Raw genomic sequence first — 17697 nt, forward strand, 5'->3', positions numbered from 1 at the left:
TTTCAGGACTATATCCCAAAGAATTTAGAGCAGGATATCAAAGGGATATTTGCACATCCGTGTTCATAACAGCATTATTTACAATAGCCAAGGAGTAGGTGGAAAGCAATCTGAATATCCATTGACAGATGAATAAATTTTAAAAAGTGGTATATGTATAAATGGAATATTATTCAGCCTTAAAAAGGAAATCCTGTAACAATCTACAACATGGAGGAACCTTCAGGACATTATGCTAAGTAAAATAAGCAGTTACAAAAAGAAATACTGGATGATTCCATTTATATGAAGTATCTAAAATAGTCAAACTTACAAAAACAGAAAGAAGGTGCTGACTGCCTAGGAGTGGAGGGAGGTGGAAATGAGGGAAGTTGTTTATTATGGAGATTAATTTTTGCAAGATGAAAAAGTTCTGGAGATCTGTTGTACGATGTAAATATATGACTGAACTATATACTTAAAAAAATGCTTAAGATGGTAAACTTTTTTTTTTACCATAATTAAAAATTAAAAAATCTAATAGGTTAAAAGTAATAAAAATATTACTTAGCAAGCAAGTCTAAACTAATAAACTTTTTTTTTTTTTTTTTTAGCTCTATGTGGACAAAGGCCACATCTTATTCCTTAATATCTTCATTCACTAGCATAGGGAGAGAGGCACAAGGCAAGTACTTCTTGCTGAATGAACATGAGAGTTGAAGGTAAAAAGCATCTAAGTCTTCAACAGTTAAGAGTAGTATCTTCAGATTCTTAGGTTTACGTGGTTCTATCCCTTAGCAATTATGTGACTATAGGCATATTATTTAACCTTAGTTTTCTGACTAAAAACTGAGATTATCTACCTCAAAAGTATTATGAGGATTAAAGGAATTGATATATGAAAAACACATGATACAGTGGCTGGCATTTTGAAAATGCTACATATGTCTTAGCTGTTATTATTTGTAGATGACTCAAATGGTAGTCTATTATAATTCCATTAATATCTTCATCCCCATATAGTCTATCAGTTCAGAGAAAAGGAGCATTTTTTTATAATGTAAGCTGATTTTTGGAATAGAAAACTGCACCCTATGTTGAACTGTCCATGGTAAATATGGGCAATGTATGATCCACGGCATCACTGAAGAAAAACTTCTTTGGAATGGGTTAAAAATGGCACAACATTCTACTGAATAGTGAAGACAAGCCAGGAAGCGCTATGAGGCCAAGAGCGATCTAAAGGACGAAGTGGGAATGACTCAGAGGTCAATTTGAATGTTCAATATGTGGTGAATTCCAATAATATAGAGAGCAGGTAGGATGAATCTAATTTCAGCCAGGGTTGACTGACTACTCTTGTTTCTCTTCATCTCTCCTCTCCATCAGCTGAGAATTTACAGTCTACAAGTGCCCATATGAATGCTATTATCTACATGCTAGTTTACAAAGTTAAGCTAATGGGATCCTATAGGTTGGTACCTCCCAACTTGTTCCACCAAAATCAGTATAGTTGTCCCTCAGCATCTGTGGGGGAACGGTTCCAGCACCCCTGAGGGTACTATGGATACTCAAGTCCCTTATATAAAATGATGTATTTGCATATAACCTAAATAAATGAATACTCAAAATCTATGGATACTCAAGTCTCTTATATAAAATGATGTATTTGCATATAACCTAAATACATCTTCCTATACACTTTAAATCAACTCTATTACTTATAATACTTAATATAATGCAAATTATATGGAAATAGTCATTACACTGTATTGTTTAGGAAAATGACAAGGAAAAAAAATCTGTACAAGTTCAGTACAGATGCAACCATTGTAGGCCTAACAACAGTACTATATGTAACAATATAACATTTTAGATCTGACATTGGCGGAATCCACTGATGTGGAATCCACAGATACAGAGGACTGACTGTATACTATAGTGTTGTGAAAGATTAAAATGTTTCTCAAAAGAAAAAAGAATGAAACACTGGGCTAAGAAAATTAACTCTTTTCTTTAATGCAAGACCTCTTTGATTCTTTCAATAAAATACACTAATCTCCAATAGGAATTCTATATAGCATGTCTCAAACCAAATTTGACTATATAATACTTTTTTTTTGTGAGGTGGGGACCACCAAATAAATTTAAAGTAACACTGTCTTGCAAAATGATGCTCAAGGTTGGCACAGTTTAAAATAAGCAAATTTGGATGCAAATTTAATACAATATGATAGACTAGGAAGAATTCTAAATTGATGATCAGGGAACCTGGGTTCAGATCCTGACTTTGACACTAACTAGTTGTGTAGCTTCCAGCGGGGTCCCTTTCCATTAAAGGACTGTTTCCTTATCTCTCTCTCTCTTTTTTTCTTTTTTAAAAAAAGGACTAATCAACATGTTCCACACCAAGACCATTAGCTTTGTATTGAGGAGTATGCAAAACCAGCAATTTTAATTGATGGGATAGAGGGGTGGCAAGCATTTTCATATAAAAATAAGCATTACTGTATTTTGGAGAATACAAAATTCAAATAAACTTTAAACAAAAAAATTTAAAGAACTCCTTGGTTTGGAGAATGCCTCTTAAAACCTCATAATTTCCATCTAAATATTTTTAAGAACAGAAGAAAATGAAAGGACTCTCCTAGTGGACTAGTCTGAGGACATGATGTGAGGATTAAATTGACCTCTGATTTCTCTCTCAGTACAGAAACAGGATTTTATGATTTCAAGCATACATGCAAAGAGATGGCCTATAAATTCTGAAATTAACTTGATAGACATATTTTTAGAAAAAAGTTCTTTCACATAATGTAAACTAGTAATAGAAGAGAGCTTCTTAACATTATGAAGAACATTTACAAGGAACCTACAGCTATCATCTTATTTATGGTCTCCCATAGATGACTATTAATCTCTGTAACCTGTCAATATGTTACTTGACATGATAAAGGGGGGAATTAAGGTTGTTAATCAGCTGACCTTAAAATAGGAAAAATACCCTGGATTTTCTGGGTGGGCCCAATGTAATCAGAAGAGTCCTTAAAAGTAGAAAAGGGAGGCAGGAGGTATGATTATGAAAGGAAGATACAAAGATTCAACATTGCTGACTTTGAAGATGGAGAAACAGAGCCATGAGCCAAGGAATGCTAGGTAGCCACCAAAAGCAGGAAAGGGCAAGGAGACATATTCTACACTGGAATCTCCAGAAAGGAACATAGTCCTGCTGACACCTTGATGTTAGCCCAGCAAGACCCATGGTGGCCTTTGATCCTGAAGAATTGTAAGACAATTAATTTATGCTGTCTAAGTCACTGAGCTTATGGTAATTTGTGAGAAGCAGCAACAGAAAGCTAATGTACTTCCTAAGATGGGGAACAGGGCAAGGATGTCCTTCCTCTCTTACCACGCTTAATTAAATTTCCTCTCGGAAGTTCTAAAGTCTGCAATAAGGCAAGAAAAAGAAAAGGCACATGAATTAGAAAGGAAGAAATAAAACCGTCCATATTTGCAGACCACATAATTATGTAGAAAATCCCAAAGAACCTACAACAAAGCTCCTAAAACTAATTGAGTAAATTTAGAATAGTTACATGACAAAAGATTAATACAAAAGTCAATTTTATTTCTATATACCAACAATGAACAAATGAATATTTAAATTTAAAAAGCATATGCCATTTAAAACAGTTCCCTATCCCCTAAGAAAACCCAAACCAAAACCCTGTATTTAGGTATAAATCTAACAAATAAGGCAGGATCTGTGTGCTGAAAAATGGAGAGTATATTGTGTTCACAGAATGCAAGAATCAGTATTATGTCATTCTCAATTTGAACTATAAAGTCAATACAATCCTAATCAAAATCTCAGCAAACTTTCTCATGGACATCAACAAAATGATTCTAAAATTTTTATGAAAATGCAAAGGAACCAGACAATAGCTAAATTCTGTAAAAGAACAAAGTTGTAGGACTCGCATTATCAAATTCAAAACTTACTAACAGTAATCAAGACAGCATGGTATTGGCAAAAGGACAGACACACAGACCAATGAAACAAGCTAGACAGTCCAGAAACAAAACACACAAATATGGTCAATTTTTGACAAAAGCGCAACAGAGAAAGGATAGTCTTTTTAATAAATGGTATTGGGTATATGGATGTCCATATACAAAACAAAAAAACCTTGACACACCTCATACTTTATACAAAAACTAAAAGGGATCATAGACCTAAATATAAAACAATTTGATACAGAGCAACTGGAACTCTCATACACTGCTGATGGGAATGCAAAAATGGTACAGCCACTTTGAAAAGAGTTTGGCAGTTTCTTATAAAGTTAAATATACACTTACTATTCCACCCAGCCAGACTGCTTGCTCCTAGATATTTACTTAAGTGAACTGAAAGTTCATATAAAAACCTATATGTAAGTGTTTATAGCAACTTTATAATGCTCCAAAACTGGAAACAACTAAGATCAAGTTTAAGGTGACTGGATAAACAAACCACAGTACATCCATACAATGAAATACCAGTGATAAAGCCAACTACTGATTCATGCAACACTATCAATGAATCTCACATACATTTCACTAAGTGAAAGAAGCCAGATCCAAAAGGCTACAAACTACATGATTCCATTTATACAAGATTCTGGAAACGGCAAAAATATAAGGATGGAAAATAGTTTAGTGGCTTCCAGGGGCTATGGGAGAGGGCAGAGGCTAACTACCAAGAGGTATTACCAGGGATTCTTTTTAGGGGGATGTAACTCTTCTCTATGGCACTGTGATGGTAGATACATGACATCATACATCAAAGAGTAAAGTTAATTTATATGCAATCCCAGAATTGAATGAAGTTGGCGACAAATCTAACTATACTGCAAATGTATGATATAACCTCACTGAAAGGGTGAAGAAAGAAGGAGCAACCTAGGGAACTTTTCACTGGTACTTTAAAAACAAAATGAACTGTACAGAAATATTGGTAAATGTTTCTCACAGGGTCAAGTTAGCAATTCTGAAACTATTTTATATGTATACTAGAGTTAAACAAATAGGTAAACAAATTGTACTTAATGCTGAAGCCAAGTTTCTGTCAGAGAAAGATGCTACAAATAAGCAAAGAGGGGAAGACTAAAATGAACCCTGGTTACAGATGAGTCAGAGATGTTAGTATGAATCCATTTATTTTGGTAATATGCAGATACAAAAATACAGATGTACATATATGTGCTAGTATACATATGTATTTCCTAGCTCTGTCCTAGAAGTGTGAAACCCCAGTAGCAAAGCACACATCTAGTGCCCAGTTTTTCATTTCTGAATATCATTTTCCAATAAAAGGAACTAGACTCAGCTCTACCAATTTCTTAAAAGGTGTGACCTTCTACAAGATAGTTAATTTCTCCCTGAACCGTATCTCCTCTGTAAAGTGGAGATAAGCTTCTCTGTTATTGCAGGTAGAACAAACACTGGGCCCTTAAATAGTATCTCAGGGGAAAGGTCAGATTATATGGAATTAGGAGGTATGAGCATATAAGTGATGCCTGAAATACATGGGGGCATGGATGAAAGTTCCATAAGAAAATTTGAAAAGTGGGCAGAAAACCAGATGAGTAAGCCAAAGAAGAGTTTAGGGGAATGAGCAGTCAAAAGTGTCAAATACTTCATAAGGTAAAGTAAAGAGAGCACTAGATTTGCCAGGTGGAAGGGAATCTGTACCTTTTCATAGACATAAGAGTGGTATGGTGGTCACAGAAGTCAGATTCTAGTGCATGGAAGTTGAAAAAGTAGAAGCAGCAATCTGGGAATAAAGTGGAAAGGGAACTATAGCAAAGTTTATAGTGAAACTAAATTCAAACAAAAGTATTTTGTTAAAGAGTAGTTAGATTGCTTCTCTGAAGATTTCAGACAGTCAAAGATTGTTAGAAACTGTAGCTATGTGTGCCCTGGCCCTAACTTGGTGTGTATGTATATGTGTGTTTATGTGGGGGGAGAGGGAGGAGGTCATAAATGAATACAGAACAAAGAAAATTTGGTCTGCCAGTTAAAATAATGAGTTTTTATAAATGGGCAGCTCTCTAGGCTTTTATACGACAGAGCAGACAAGAAGCTTATAAGTGCTGCTTTCTCACTCATAATTACACCTTCTCTTAGTCTTTTCTGTATAAGGAGAAACGTTTCTGTTCCACAAAACCAAACTACAGAGACATAACCTGAAGTCCTTCTGTTTTTTTATAATCAAGAGGATTTCTCTTCTGTCTGACTGTTCTGCTGTGTCTCCTTAGAACTGATTTCTATAGTAAGTGCTGTTGTCTTAAATTTTACCACCTAGACTTGAGACTTCTTAATCAGATTTGCTTCTGATTTTTAAAAAAGGGTTAAACATTTCCTTACAAACATTTTAAAACGGAAAAGATTTAAATGTAGAGTTCAATATATATTTTAAAATACATTTAAATATGAATGCAGCCTCTATGCTTATTTATTATTATAATTTAAGTATAGATTAATCATAGATTGATGGAGCACAAATAAAATAAGTCACTCGGCTCGTTTCCAACTCTTTTAGTTTTTTTTAAAGGCGAGACAACCCTTGGTTGACCTCACAGATTGTGAGGACCTTGTCATCTTATAATCCCTTTTTTAAAATTTTTTACGCCTACCGCATCTGGCCTTCTTAGGTGGTCTCACATCCAAATACTAACCAGGCCCGACCCTGCTTAGCTTCCGAAATCAGGCGAGAGTGGGCTTGTTCAAGGTGGCATGGCCGTAGACCCAACTCTTTTTCTAACATCCCAGAAAAAGCTCTGCCATTTCTCATAGCTTTGATGTAATTTACTATTACTCTATAATAGCTAAGAATATTTTAGGAATGAAAGAGGCTGGTAGAACTGGAATATGAAATTGCATATAAACAAATATTTCAACAGAGCACTACAATAACAAAGTGCTCTCCCAGGAATTATCTTATTTGACCCCAAGAGCAACCCCCTGAATGGCTGTGGGATCCCATTTTACACATTAGAAAACTGAAGTTTAAAAGGTTAATGTGTTCTTCCAAAGTCACAGCAAAAGGAGTACATCCAGGACTTGAGTCCAGATCTTCTAAGTTCAATCTCTGTGTTTCTTTCACATTATTCATAGTGTTTGAAGAATCTTGGGGTGAATAGCAGAGGAGTATTTTTTACCAATTTAAAACTTTTTATATCTTTATATACCTTATTTTCGTTTTCTTCACTTTGCCTTAAGTCATTTCTCTATTAAAAATCCTAAACAAAATATTTAAATCATAACTAACTAAATAAAAATACTAAGATAAGTTAATACAAATATTTTATTCTGTTTCTTGATGACAAGATCATTTATAGCTGTAAATTTACTTTATGATAATTACTTTAGCCCACATTTCATAGATTTTTGTGTGCAGCATTTTTATTGAAGACTAACTCTATTTTAAGATTTTGTTAATAACGAGGTATTCTTAGAATTAATCTATTTTCAAAGGATCTTTATTTAGATGTTAAACTTATTATTTTGAGTAAAGGTAATATTCATTAAGACATGTACTGGCCATCATATATTTACTATATTACAAATAAATTTAACTTAACATTTAATTTTAATATACATACATGAAATTCTTGATCTTCTTGAAATATACTACTCATGAAAAGAAATAATTTTTAAATAACCTAGCTAGCCGGTTAGAGCCTAGTGAAAATATAGCAAATTGTGCATTAAAACTCCCATGGGGAAACTGCATGAAAGAAAACTACTCTATAATCGAAGATTAATCCATAATCCCATTAGCCATCTTATAAGTGCAGCTAATTAAATAAAGATGTTTTAGCAAGATCAATCAATTCTACCAGAAAAAAACTCAACACCAAAATCCTATTGTCAGCAGATATAAAAGATACACATATGGCACAACCTGAAGGCATATCTGACTTACAATAATTTAAGTAAATGCAATATATGTACCTACCTGTTCTTCATTAGGCGAACCTCTCTCTTTCGGGCTGCTTCTTCAGCAGGCTGTGTAGGAAGTGCTGGGGAGGATGCCATAACAACTCCAGGGGCAATGGTGCTAGTGGGTGCTGTGCGGATCTGGTATGTTTGTACATCTCCAGAGGCAGCTTAAAGAAAAAAGATGAGTATGATATAAGACACTGAAGCACTGTGACTTGGTAAAACTACATGTGTCAATCATATACACTTTGGATTAAAAGGGGAAAACAATGGAACAGATGATTCTGACTAAAATACTGAAGGAACCAGCACTCTCTGAGTCATTACTGAGAAATAATTCCCAACGTAATGTATTTATTAGTATAGAAACTTGGGTGAAAGAAGTCTTAACCTACGTCTGCTAGAATGCAGTTCTATTCTGTTAACATGCTTACCAACCTTAAGTCTAAAAGGTAAGTAGGGCACAGCTTGGATCATCTTCCTAGATAGAGTATAGTCCTCAATGTCTTCCTTTGATATTGGTAAATTCATATTAAAAAATTTCAAGTAGACTCTTGCCACGACATAAAAACGACCATGATTTTTCATAAAATAGCAAAATGGAAGAGAAAATAAAGCATTATGGTCAACTATTATAAATTTTTAATTGAAACAAAACTCTAAGTATGAAAAAGTGTACCACGTGATGCCAATTATATTATTTGTAAACACTGTTTTAATGTAAATGATAGTGACTAAAGTTTTATTCTTCTAACTAAATGATCCATTACTTGTGAAAAGAAATATAATCACTACTTGTCAGACTGCTTCTAAAAACAGCTTAATAATATGCCCTTCTAAGAATAAGGAACCTAACATTATTTGAAAGAATTTGAAGGACTTTATAAAATTATCCTTATTTGTTAAATATCAATTAAAATGTGTAGTTTGAGTGGAAAAGATTTATATACTAAACATGTTACCATCTTCAAACTGACGTTCAGAATTCAAATTCACTGACATCCTGCTTTACAATTTTTGAGTACCTGCATGTAAAGTGAAAAGGTGTTTTACTCCCATTAATAAGCAAAATATATTATCTTCTTCAAATATTATTTGTTTAGTAACAGAATATATTCTGTAAATACATTAGGGCCCTTTAAATAAATTATGACTCTCTCTAGTTGATGTTTTAGGATTATTTAAAAATTATCGACAGCGAAGGGGCACAACTGTCATTACCTAACAGAAGCAAAACATATTATTAATGAAATATTTTTAGAAACATTTATTATTTCCTTAATATGCAAATTTTCAAGCTGGCATACATCATATTCTTGAAATATTCAAATGCGTTAAAAGAAAAATAGTTAACTCCTATCTATAAATATTCCTGAAATAAATAGGAAAAAAACAAAAAGCATTAAATTAAAAAATAAAAGAAAAAAATTCCATTTTCATAATTCATCAAGGGTTTAACTACTACTTCTCTCCAAAGACCAGCAGAGCTGCACACTGGTATAAGATTTTTCAGAATATAATGCTTTCATTTAAAATAAAAAATGATGATCTTAGAAATGAGGATGTAAATTTATTTTGAATAAAAAGCAGAGAAACAGAATTTTGAACCTCCAAAGATTATTAATGACTTAGTACAACTCTCATTTGACACATGAAAAAAAATGAGGCCCAGAGAGAGGTTGAGTCTTACACAAGGCCACATAGCGAATCTATAGTTAGAGCTAGAATCTAGCTTTCCTAACTCCTGATTTCATTGTCTTTCCTCTATCCTACTCTGTTTCTCCTACCCCCAAATGCTAGAGGTGTTAAAGATAGACATTATATTTTTAAAACTGAAAATAGTTGTTTTTATGCCATGACATTTTGGTCCAATTAGAATAATGGAAGAGTTCATGGAAAATATTATCTATCATAAAGAAAAATTAACTACATTTTAACAGTACTCTGCAGTATCATACTTACTTTTTCTGAGTTTATAACATTTTAACCTTTCAAAGAATTTACCACATGTATGAATTCTGAATTCTCTTACCTTGAACAACAACTTGGTTGCTGGGCACTAAGATCTGCTGTCCATCAGTGGTCTGTGCATACTGTAGAATGGTAGTACCCGGCTGAGTGGCGGCTGCATTGGTCATGGTTAATGTTTGCAGGCCCTGTACCCCATCGGTACCATTGTTAGCCAGCTGTATTGCTCCTCCCTGGGTAATGGCAACTAAAACCCAATGGATTTTTTGTTACAAGTTTAATTAATACCATATAAGACTTTTACAACACACTAAATTCAAAGTAGAATAATTTGCCAGACATAAGCTAGGAGAAATTATTACAGTAAATAACACCATCAAGAAGGATTTGGTATTCTCAAGTACTTTCTGCTCAGGAAGCCCACATCCAACTTCTATAATACAAATGCACTCTATGAACCACATTACAATTTATAATAATGTCTGTTAACAATTTTTTTAAAAAATAGATAAGTGAGAAAATATTAGATTCCTTTTGAAGTTATTTGGTTCAGAGGAGGTACCAACTTTGTGATCCATACTTCCTTTAATCTAGCATTAACTACCTAATATTTTAATTGTTTAATATTTGTTGTCCCACTAGGAAATAAATTTATTGAGAGTAGAAAATGATGGTTTTTCTTATCTATTTTCATGTACTTAGCACAGAAATAGGCATGTAATAGGCACCCAATAAATGGTTGTTTTAATACATAATTAATAAAGCAGCTGAATAATGCATCTTTTTCTCTACCTTGCTAGCAATGCATAAACTATAACAAAAGTCCATTCAATGAAACAACCGAGATATCCTATGGAACTTAATTATCAGTCTCTCACAGAGTTTAAAATTGGAGTTCAAGATCATCATTTAGAGAAAAATGCCTTATTGCTATCTCTAAGTTACATATCTAAGCATCCTCATATAGGATCTTTTGTTGATTATTCATTAATTAACCATACTTGTCATTCATCTGTTACAAAGTAATCAAGTTTGGCCCATACTAATAACATGGAAAAAGTTTTTTAAAAAAAGAAATAGATCATTATTTTATTTGGACGAAGCAATCTTTTGGATACCAGCATTGAGATAAGTAGTTGGATCCTTCTCTAGATACAATCCCTGTTAAGAGTTCAAGTTTTCCAGAAAGAGGACTAAAAATTACAATATTACATATAAAATTGCATTAATGGATTTTTCAGTGAATATATCAACATGTCTGACACTTAAGCATGTTACTTTTTGTCTGTTAGAAAGGAATTAACTTGGGATCAATTGTTAGCCAGCTTTAATAACTAATATCCCGAGTCACACATCTATGGAAATTTGATTATCTACTGTTCAGTCAAGAAATAGTTAACAGTTAATGGCTATCATTTGGTTTAGCAAATGATACCTGTGGAAACTAAGATGCTGACATATACAATCCATGCACTTTAGCTAATCCCATATGTTTTACTTATCTTAGACAAAGATAACACAAGGGATATGTAAGAACTATTCTGAGATTAATATTGCTGGATAACTTGAAAGAATCAGAAGGTTAATAGACTCAAACCACAATTTCTCATATAGAGTTAATAAGCAAATTCCACTGTATTTAATACACGCAGCTTTCTTCTTGGCTACATACAATGAACTGAAGGTGGGAAGAAAGAAGTAGAAAACTAGATAGCAAGAGATCTGGGTTCTAGTGCAAGTTCCATCACTAAACTGTTTTTTGAATCTGTTATCTCTTCTGTAAAAATAAAAATATCTGGTTCTAGCCACTAAGGACAATTGTTGTAAAAACCAAATGAGATCATGTATATATGAAAGCAGCCTATCAAACATGGTTTTTCTCAATACTTGTTTATATACTTGCCTATTCCAAAAGAATTTGAAATAGCTTTCATGAAATTAAATTCATTAAAGAAGATAAAGAAGTCAAATGACTGATGTGTCTATACGGGTATATATAATAATTCTACTAGAAAATCTAGAAAGAAAGAATACAATTAAACATAAAAGTAGCTGAGATTCTGAGTAGCCAAAATAAAGAGTTCTGAAAACATCATGGGTTACAGTTTTATTTAGTGAAACAAAAAATTCAAGTTCAAAATTCAAGTTTAGGTATTTTTCTACCTAAAAATCTCTCAAGACTTTATCATCTGAGACAGTGAACCTAGCATGGATAAAACTAGTAACAGTATTAATAAAAAAAAATAACCAATTTATGAAGGAACAGAAATTGGTACAGCCAACTGGGAAGGGCAATTGGGCAGGACGTGCTGTGATTCAATAATTCTATTCTTTGGATGCTACCCCACTGAGACTTTAATACATATATAAGAATGTTCATGTAGCATTGTCTCGAAGAGTAGAAATGTCTTAAAGGTTCATCAGTATGTGTGTGGGGGGAATGTTTAAATAAATGTTATATTTATTTACACAGTAAAACAAAATGTAGCTGTTAAAGACACAACTATATGTGTATATATCTATATATGGTATAAAAGAGATTTTCACTTTTTATTAATACTATGAATCTCTACTATTTCAATTTTCACAACCATATATTTATTTTATAAGTTAAGAAATATATAAATGTTGTATACATAAGTAGTTATTGTATTGGCTCTTAATGACAAACAAGAACATAATGTTAAATCAGTCCCATCAAGGCCATATTGGTATATATAGAGAGCATAAAGGATAAAGATAATGAATAAAGTTTAAAATCTCAAAGTATTAACCTTTTAAAACTAGCAATTTTCAGTTGCTGGAGGAGAGTAGTGTGCCAAATTAAACATCTACTTTTCTGAATTTCACTTTCCTATTTGAGATTCTGATACACCTCTTTCTTAAGAGCATGCTTTCTAGTTCAAGTAAGAGTCACTGCTAAGTGAATCACTGTCACTAACAGGAGTATGCTGTATCTCTTGGGCATGCTAAAGTAGGGGAAAAATAAAGGTCATGTATCAATGTCTTGGAACACACATCTTGGATAACTGAAACAGTATGAATATAAGGGTAAAAAATACACATGTACATGTATACAGGTAGTACCTGTAAGTAAGAACTTAAGAAAGAAAAAGGTGACTAAAAGAGTGAACAAGACGCTTATTCAAAAATACCTTCCTTTTACTTATTATCAAGAGTTTCAGCTTTGAGAAAGCTAAAAATAAAAAGTCTGCTACTTGGGAATTTGTTTTTAATACAGCTGGAATGCAAATTAGTTATGCAGACCAAGGCTGAGTTGTGATTGGAAAACTATTAACTTGGGAGTCAAACTTTTATATGTATTTCTGACGCAGGCTACCATAGAGCATTAGAAAACTAATGCAGCAAAGAAGTTTCAATGTGTACATTTAATTTGTAATTAAGGAAGGGAGGGAGAAAACATATAATGGGCAGTCCTGGATTTAATGAACAAATCAAAATGAAGAAATCAATAAGTGAGGCACTCTGGGAGGCAAAAAGGTATTGGAAACAGAGAACAAAAAGAACCATTCACACAAATGCCTTTGATCAAACAATAGCAGAACTCAAAGTATTTTATAAAACAGATTTAGGTGAAAGATAAGAGATACCTAAGTGTCAGATACCACAGAAATGGCAATTGATAATTTTGCAAAAGAAATCTTTGCTTTCTGTCAGTCAAAAAGGACTTAATTTCAGTAATCCCTAGGTTTTCATTATCATAATTCACTACCTTTTATATTAAAAGAAATAATAATTGAATGTGCTAGTAGACTGCAACCAAGCCTCTCCACCCCAACCACAAAACATTAAATACTATTTTAAAATACTAGAAGGGAAGACGAAGTATTAAAACAGATGAATAATGAGACCATTTTGTCCTTAAACATAATCAAAGAATGATTAATTTCTTTATCTGAAAAAACTCATGTTCTCTATTAGCATCATATGTTATAGGAGGACTAAAATCTTCAAGTAGTGGTTTGAGAAACTTATAAGACTCTTCATGCATCTGCATAAAGCAATGGGCTATCTAAAGCAGCAGTCCCCAATCTTTTTGGAACCAGGGACTTGTGCTCCTATGAGAATCTAATGCCTAATGATCTGAGGTGGAGCTGAGGTGGTGATGCCAGTGCTGGGGAGTGGCTGCAAAGACAAAAGACAGATGAAGCTTCACTTGCTCGCAGCTCACCTCCTGTGGTGTGGCCGGGTTCCTAACAGGCCATGGACTGGTATTCGTCTGTGGCCCAGGTTTGGGGGACCCCTGATCTAAAGGCTTACATTCTTGAATAATCTTAACTAAAACCCTGAAAAAATAAAATACTTCTGTTACAGAACTTGCATACTGAACAGTAAAGGAAATATAACAATGACAGCTGAGACTGAGAAGAGTTGGCACTTATTTGATTTCCTTAAGGTGATTATACAGACATTAGTTTTTCATATCACTTTCCAAAACAGAAATATCTATTACTCACTATACTGTCCACTGCTAGTTTGGTAAATCGGAGTTGGCACCGTTACAGTGGTGATGGCAGGGGCTGAAGTCTCTTCTTCAGACTTCTCTTCTTCAATCCTTGGTACTCCTGGTGCATCAGAAGATAAGTCATTCAAAATTTTCCTAGAAAAAGAGAGAATTATAATAATTACAATAAAAATAACATATATTGGCTAAATAAATAAAAAAATATCAGAAAACTAGTAGAAAGCTGCTAGTGCTTAGGATAGAAGTTTAAAATATAATAATTTACAGGAGTAAACTAAAAAAAGACCAGGGATCTGTGTCAAAATGAAATCACAGAAGGACTAGAATAAACACAGTTGAATTTTTCCTTAACCTAAATGTAAAGAAAGACTGTGATTCAAATCCAGGTGCAAGTAGAGATTAATAAAATTGACTACAGAAAAACAAGATTCTTTTGCAGGGCAAAGAATACCAGAAATTAAGTCAAAAGATGATGAATAATAATAGAAAAAATATTCACATGTATTACATATAAAGGACCAATATCCCTGATATATAAAGAACTCTTAAAAATTGAGGGGAAAAAAGATGAAAAACATGAAGTTTAACTTTCCAACTCTCAGATTGGTGAAAATAAAAAAGTATAATATATTCTGTTAGCAAAGCTGTGAGAAAACACTCTCATACACTGATGTTGGGAGTATAAAACTGGCATAACCCTTACAGAAGGAATTTGGTTAACATCAACCAAAACTAATTGTATTTACACAGCAGTCTTATAAGAATTTACCCTTAAGATATACTTCCAACAGTACAAAAATACATATGTATAAGGTTATTCCTGGTAGTGTTGTTTATAACAGCAAAATACTGGAAACAACCTATATGCCCACATATAGGAGAATGGTTGAATAAACTATGGTTCATCCAGATAATGGATACAGCATGGTATCTTTTGTATAAGAAAGTGAAGTAAGAAAATAGACATGTATCTGCTCATCTCTTCAAGAAAAAACCAGAGAGGATAAATGAGACAGTTTAATGAGATTCGTTTTCTACTAGGAGTGGGTGGGAAAGAAGTAAAAAAGATAGAATGGGGGGTTACTTCTGAGTGTATGTGTATATATATTTTTTGTACAATTCTGACTTTTAGAAACATGTTAATGTTTCACATATTCAACACAAAAGAAAATATCAACGAAGATGGGGAAAATTCTAAAAATAGAATACAAAAACAAATGAACCTTACCATATTTTCAAACGAATAACGTAATCACAGAGGAGGAGAAAAAAACCCTAACTTTACTATTATGTCTTTAAGTATTTCCTTTCTCTCAATTTCTCCTCTGGAAATTGTAAAAATGTTTCTACTGAAGCACCTCACTCTATTCTCCATGACTTTTCACATGTCTTTCATATTTTCTACCTATTTCTGTTCGCCATTCTGAGTTACAGTCTCAGTTCTCTTCCAGTTTACCAGTTATCTTATTAGTTACTTGTATCTAGTTTATCGCGTTTATTGGTTTGTCATCATTGTTTTTTAATTCCCTGGTTTCTACTTCTCATTTCCAAGATTTCTTACTTATTCTTTTCCATATTTCTTACTTATTCTTTTCCATTTAGTAACTCTTATTCTTCTTGTAAGGATGATTTTCTCTCCTTTATCTCTTTGCAAATGAGAAACATAACTATTTTAAACAGCTTGTGGACAGATCACACTTTTGGATATCACTGCTCTAGAGCACTGTTTCTCAAACTTCAGCATACAAAGAAGCACTTAAAGAGCATGTTATACACAGACTACTGCGTGTCCTTCCCAGAGATTCTCTAATTCATTAAGTATGGGGAAGGGGCCCAAGAATTTGTACTAAGCAGATGCTAACTTATCAGTTTGCTCTTTGGACCATAGTTTGAGTAATATTGGTTTTTAGAGCAATGTTTTCCAAACTGAGATCACAACCCATATGTAAGCCTGAAAACAATAAAGTAGGTTACAGCCAACATAAAACAATAAACAAAAACAGCTGAACATCACACATAATGGTGAGTGCTGCTTTGTGGAACTTTTGCTTCAGATGCCTACATATAGGTATATGTATGTGTATATCTATATATGCACACACACACATATACCCATATATATTTATATGTGAATGTGTAATTGTATAAATATATGAATATGTATAATTGTGTGTATGTATATGGAGAACTATAAAAATGTACTTCTTGTGGATTGTCGTGTAAAAAAAAAAAAAAAGTTTAAAGGCTTCTACCCTAGACCAGCAAAAAAATCTCTTTTGCATAATGCCAGTGATCATTCTTAGCCTTTTCTTTCCAGTTTCTCAAATTGTTGCTCCAGACCATCCTGGTCATTCTCCCCCTGGAGATATAGTTCACTTTCTCTTAAAGTACATTCCAGATGTGGTCTGAGCAGCAAGATTACTAAATTTGTCCCTTGAACAAGAAAGAGGAGGTTAAAGGCTCTGACTGCCCAAGCAGTTGAAAATCCTCTGTAACTTAAGTCGACTCTTGAACAACGTGGGTTTGAACTGCACAGGTCCACTGGAAAAATCCACCTCTAGGTGGACCTGTCAAGTTCAAATCTGCATTTTAGTTCAGGGTCAACTGTAATTCCTTTACTTAATTTAGACTCTATGTTTTTATCACCAGCATTTCATCCTATTTGTTTCAGTCTTTCCCCATTGGCTATTAAGATCTTTCAAAGTACTTATTTCCCCATCCATTGGGATACTTATCCCTTAAGGCTCTGTCATCTGTAAACTTTATAAGCATGGCTTCTACGTTTTTCAGCTAACTGCTAGTAAAAATACCAAGCCAGATGAGACTAAGTGAGAGCTCTTCAATGACTTCCTCTGGGTATAATAAATTAATCACTATAAAGCTGGGTTGTTCAAATAAAAAAAAACCCATCTTATATTATCAATTGATCTCCATTTCTCCAACCTTACAAGCATATCATAAATACTTTGTTAGAGATATTGTTATAATAATCAAGACATAGATAAAGGCTAGGTTTCAAGAATTCATAAACTTAAAAAAAAAAATAATGGTACCCCCACCCCCCATGGAGGTTTGGCTGTAAGGAAGGATACCTTAAAGTAGCTCCTTTTCTACATATGTGTGGTCTCGGGCATCTTCTATTTCATTATTAATAAAGGTGTTATTATTTAAATCATATTTGCTGGGATATAGGCTACCAGGCAATTTAGGCAAATAAGAAAGATATTTTTCTATATGTAGCTTATATTTTATAAGGTGTATAGCTAAGATTTGCC

The 17697-nt window shown here is 33.3% G+C and overlaps 2 protein-coding genes across 12 annotated transcripts in view; one reads left to right on the forward strand and one right to left on the reverse strand.

The window, feature by feature from the left end:
* METTL21A (methyltransferase like 21A) overlaps positions 1 to 17697 on the forward strand; it is a 54608-nt gene that overhangs the window by 23793 nt on the left and 13118 nt on the right. The window lies entirely within an intron of this gene.
* Positions 1 to 17697, reverse strand: part of CREB1 (cAMP responsive element binding protein 1) — a 57658-nt gene that overhangs the window by 8661 nt on the left and 31300 nt on the right. For 9 of the 11 annotated variants that reach the window (XR_896432.2, XR_896433.2, XM_011369659.2 and 6 more), the window contains 3 exons: positions 14415 to 14557; positions 10001 to 10183; positions 7985 to 8135 (listed from right to left, as the gene is read on the reverse strand). Coding sequence is in view for 9 of the 11 variants with exons in the window: in XM_011369659.2 (XP_011367961.1) it covers positions 7985 to 8135; positions 10001 to 10183; positions 14415 to 14557 (477 nt within the window). In the remaining 2 variants the exon portion in view is untranslated. Of the gene's footprint in view, positions 1 to 7984; positions 8136 to 8930; positions 8994 to 10000; positions 10184 to 14414; positions 14558 to 17697 lie in introns of those variants that run through there. The other 2 variants (XM_023536293.1, XM_011369661.2) reach the window with 2 other exon arrangements.

This window comes from Pteropus vampyrus, unplaced genomic scaffold (genome assembly GCF_000151845.1).
Source record: "Pteropus vampyrus isolate Shadow unplaced genomic scaffold, Pvam_2.0 Scaffold152, whole genome shotgun sequence".
NCBI lineage: Eukaryota > Metazoa > Chordata > Mammalia > Chiroptera > Pteropodidae > Pteropus > Pteropus vampyrus.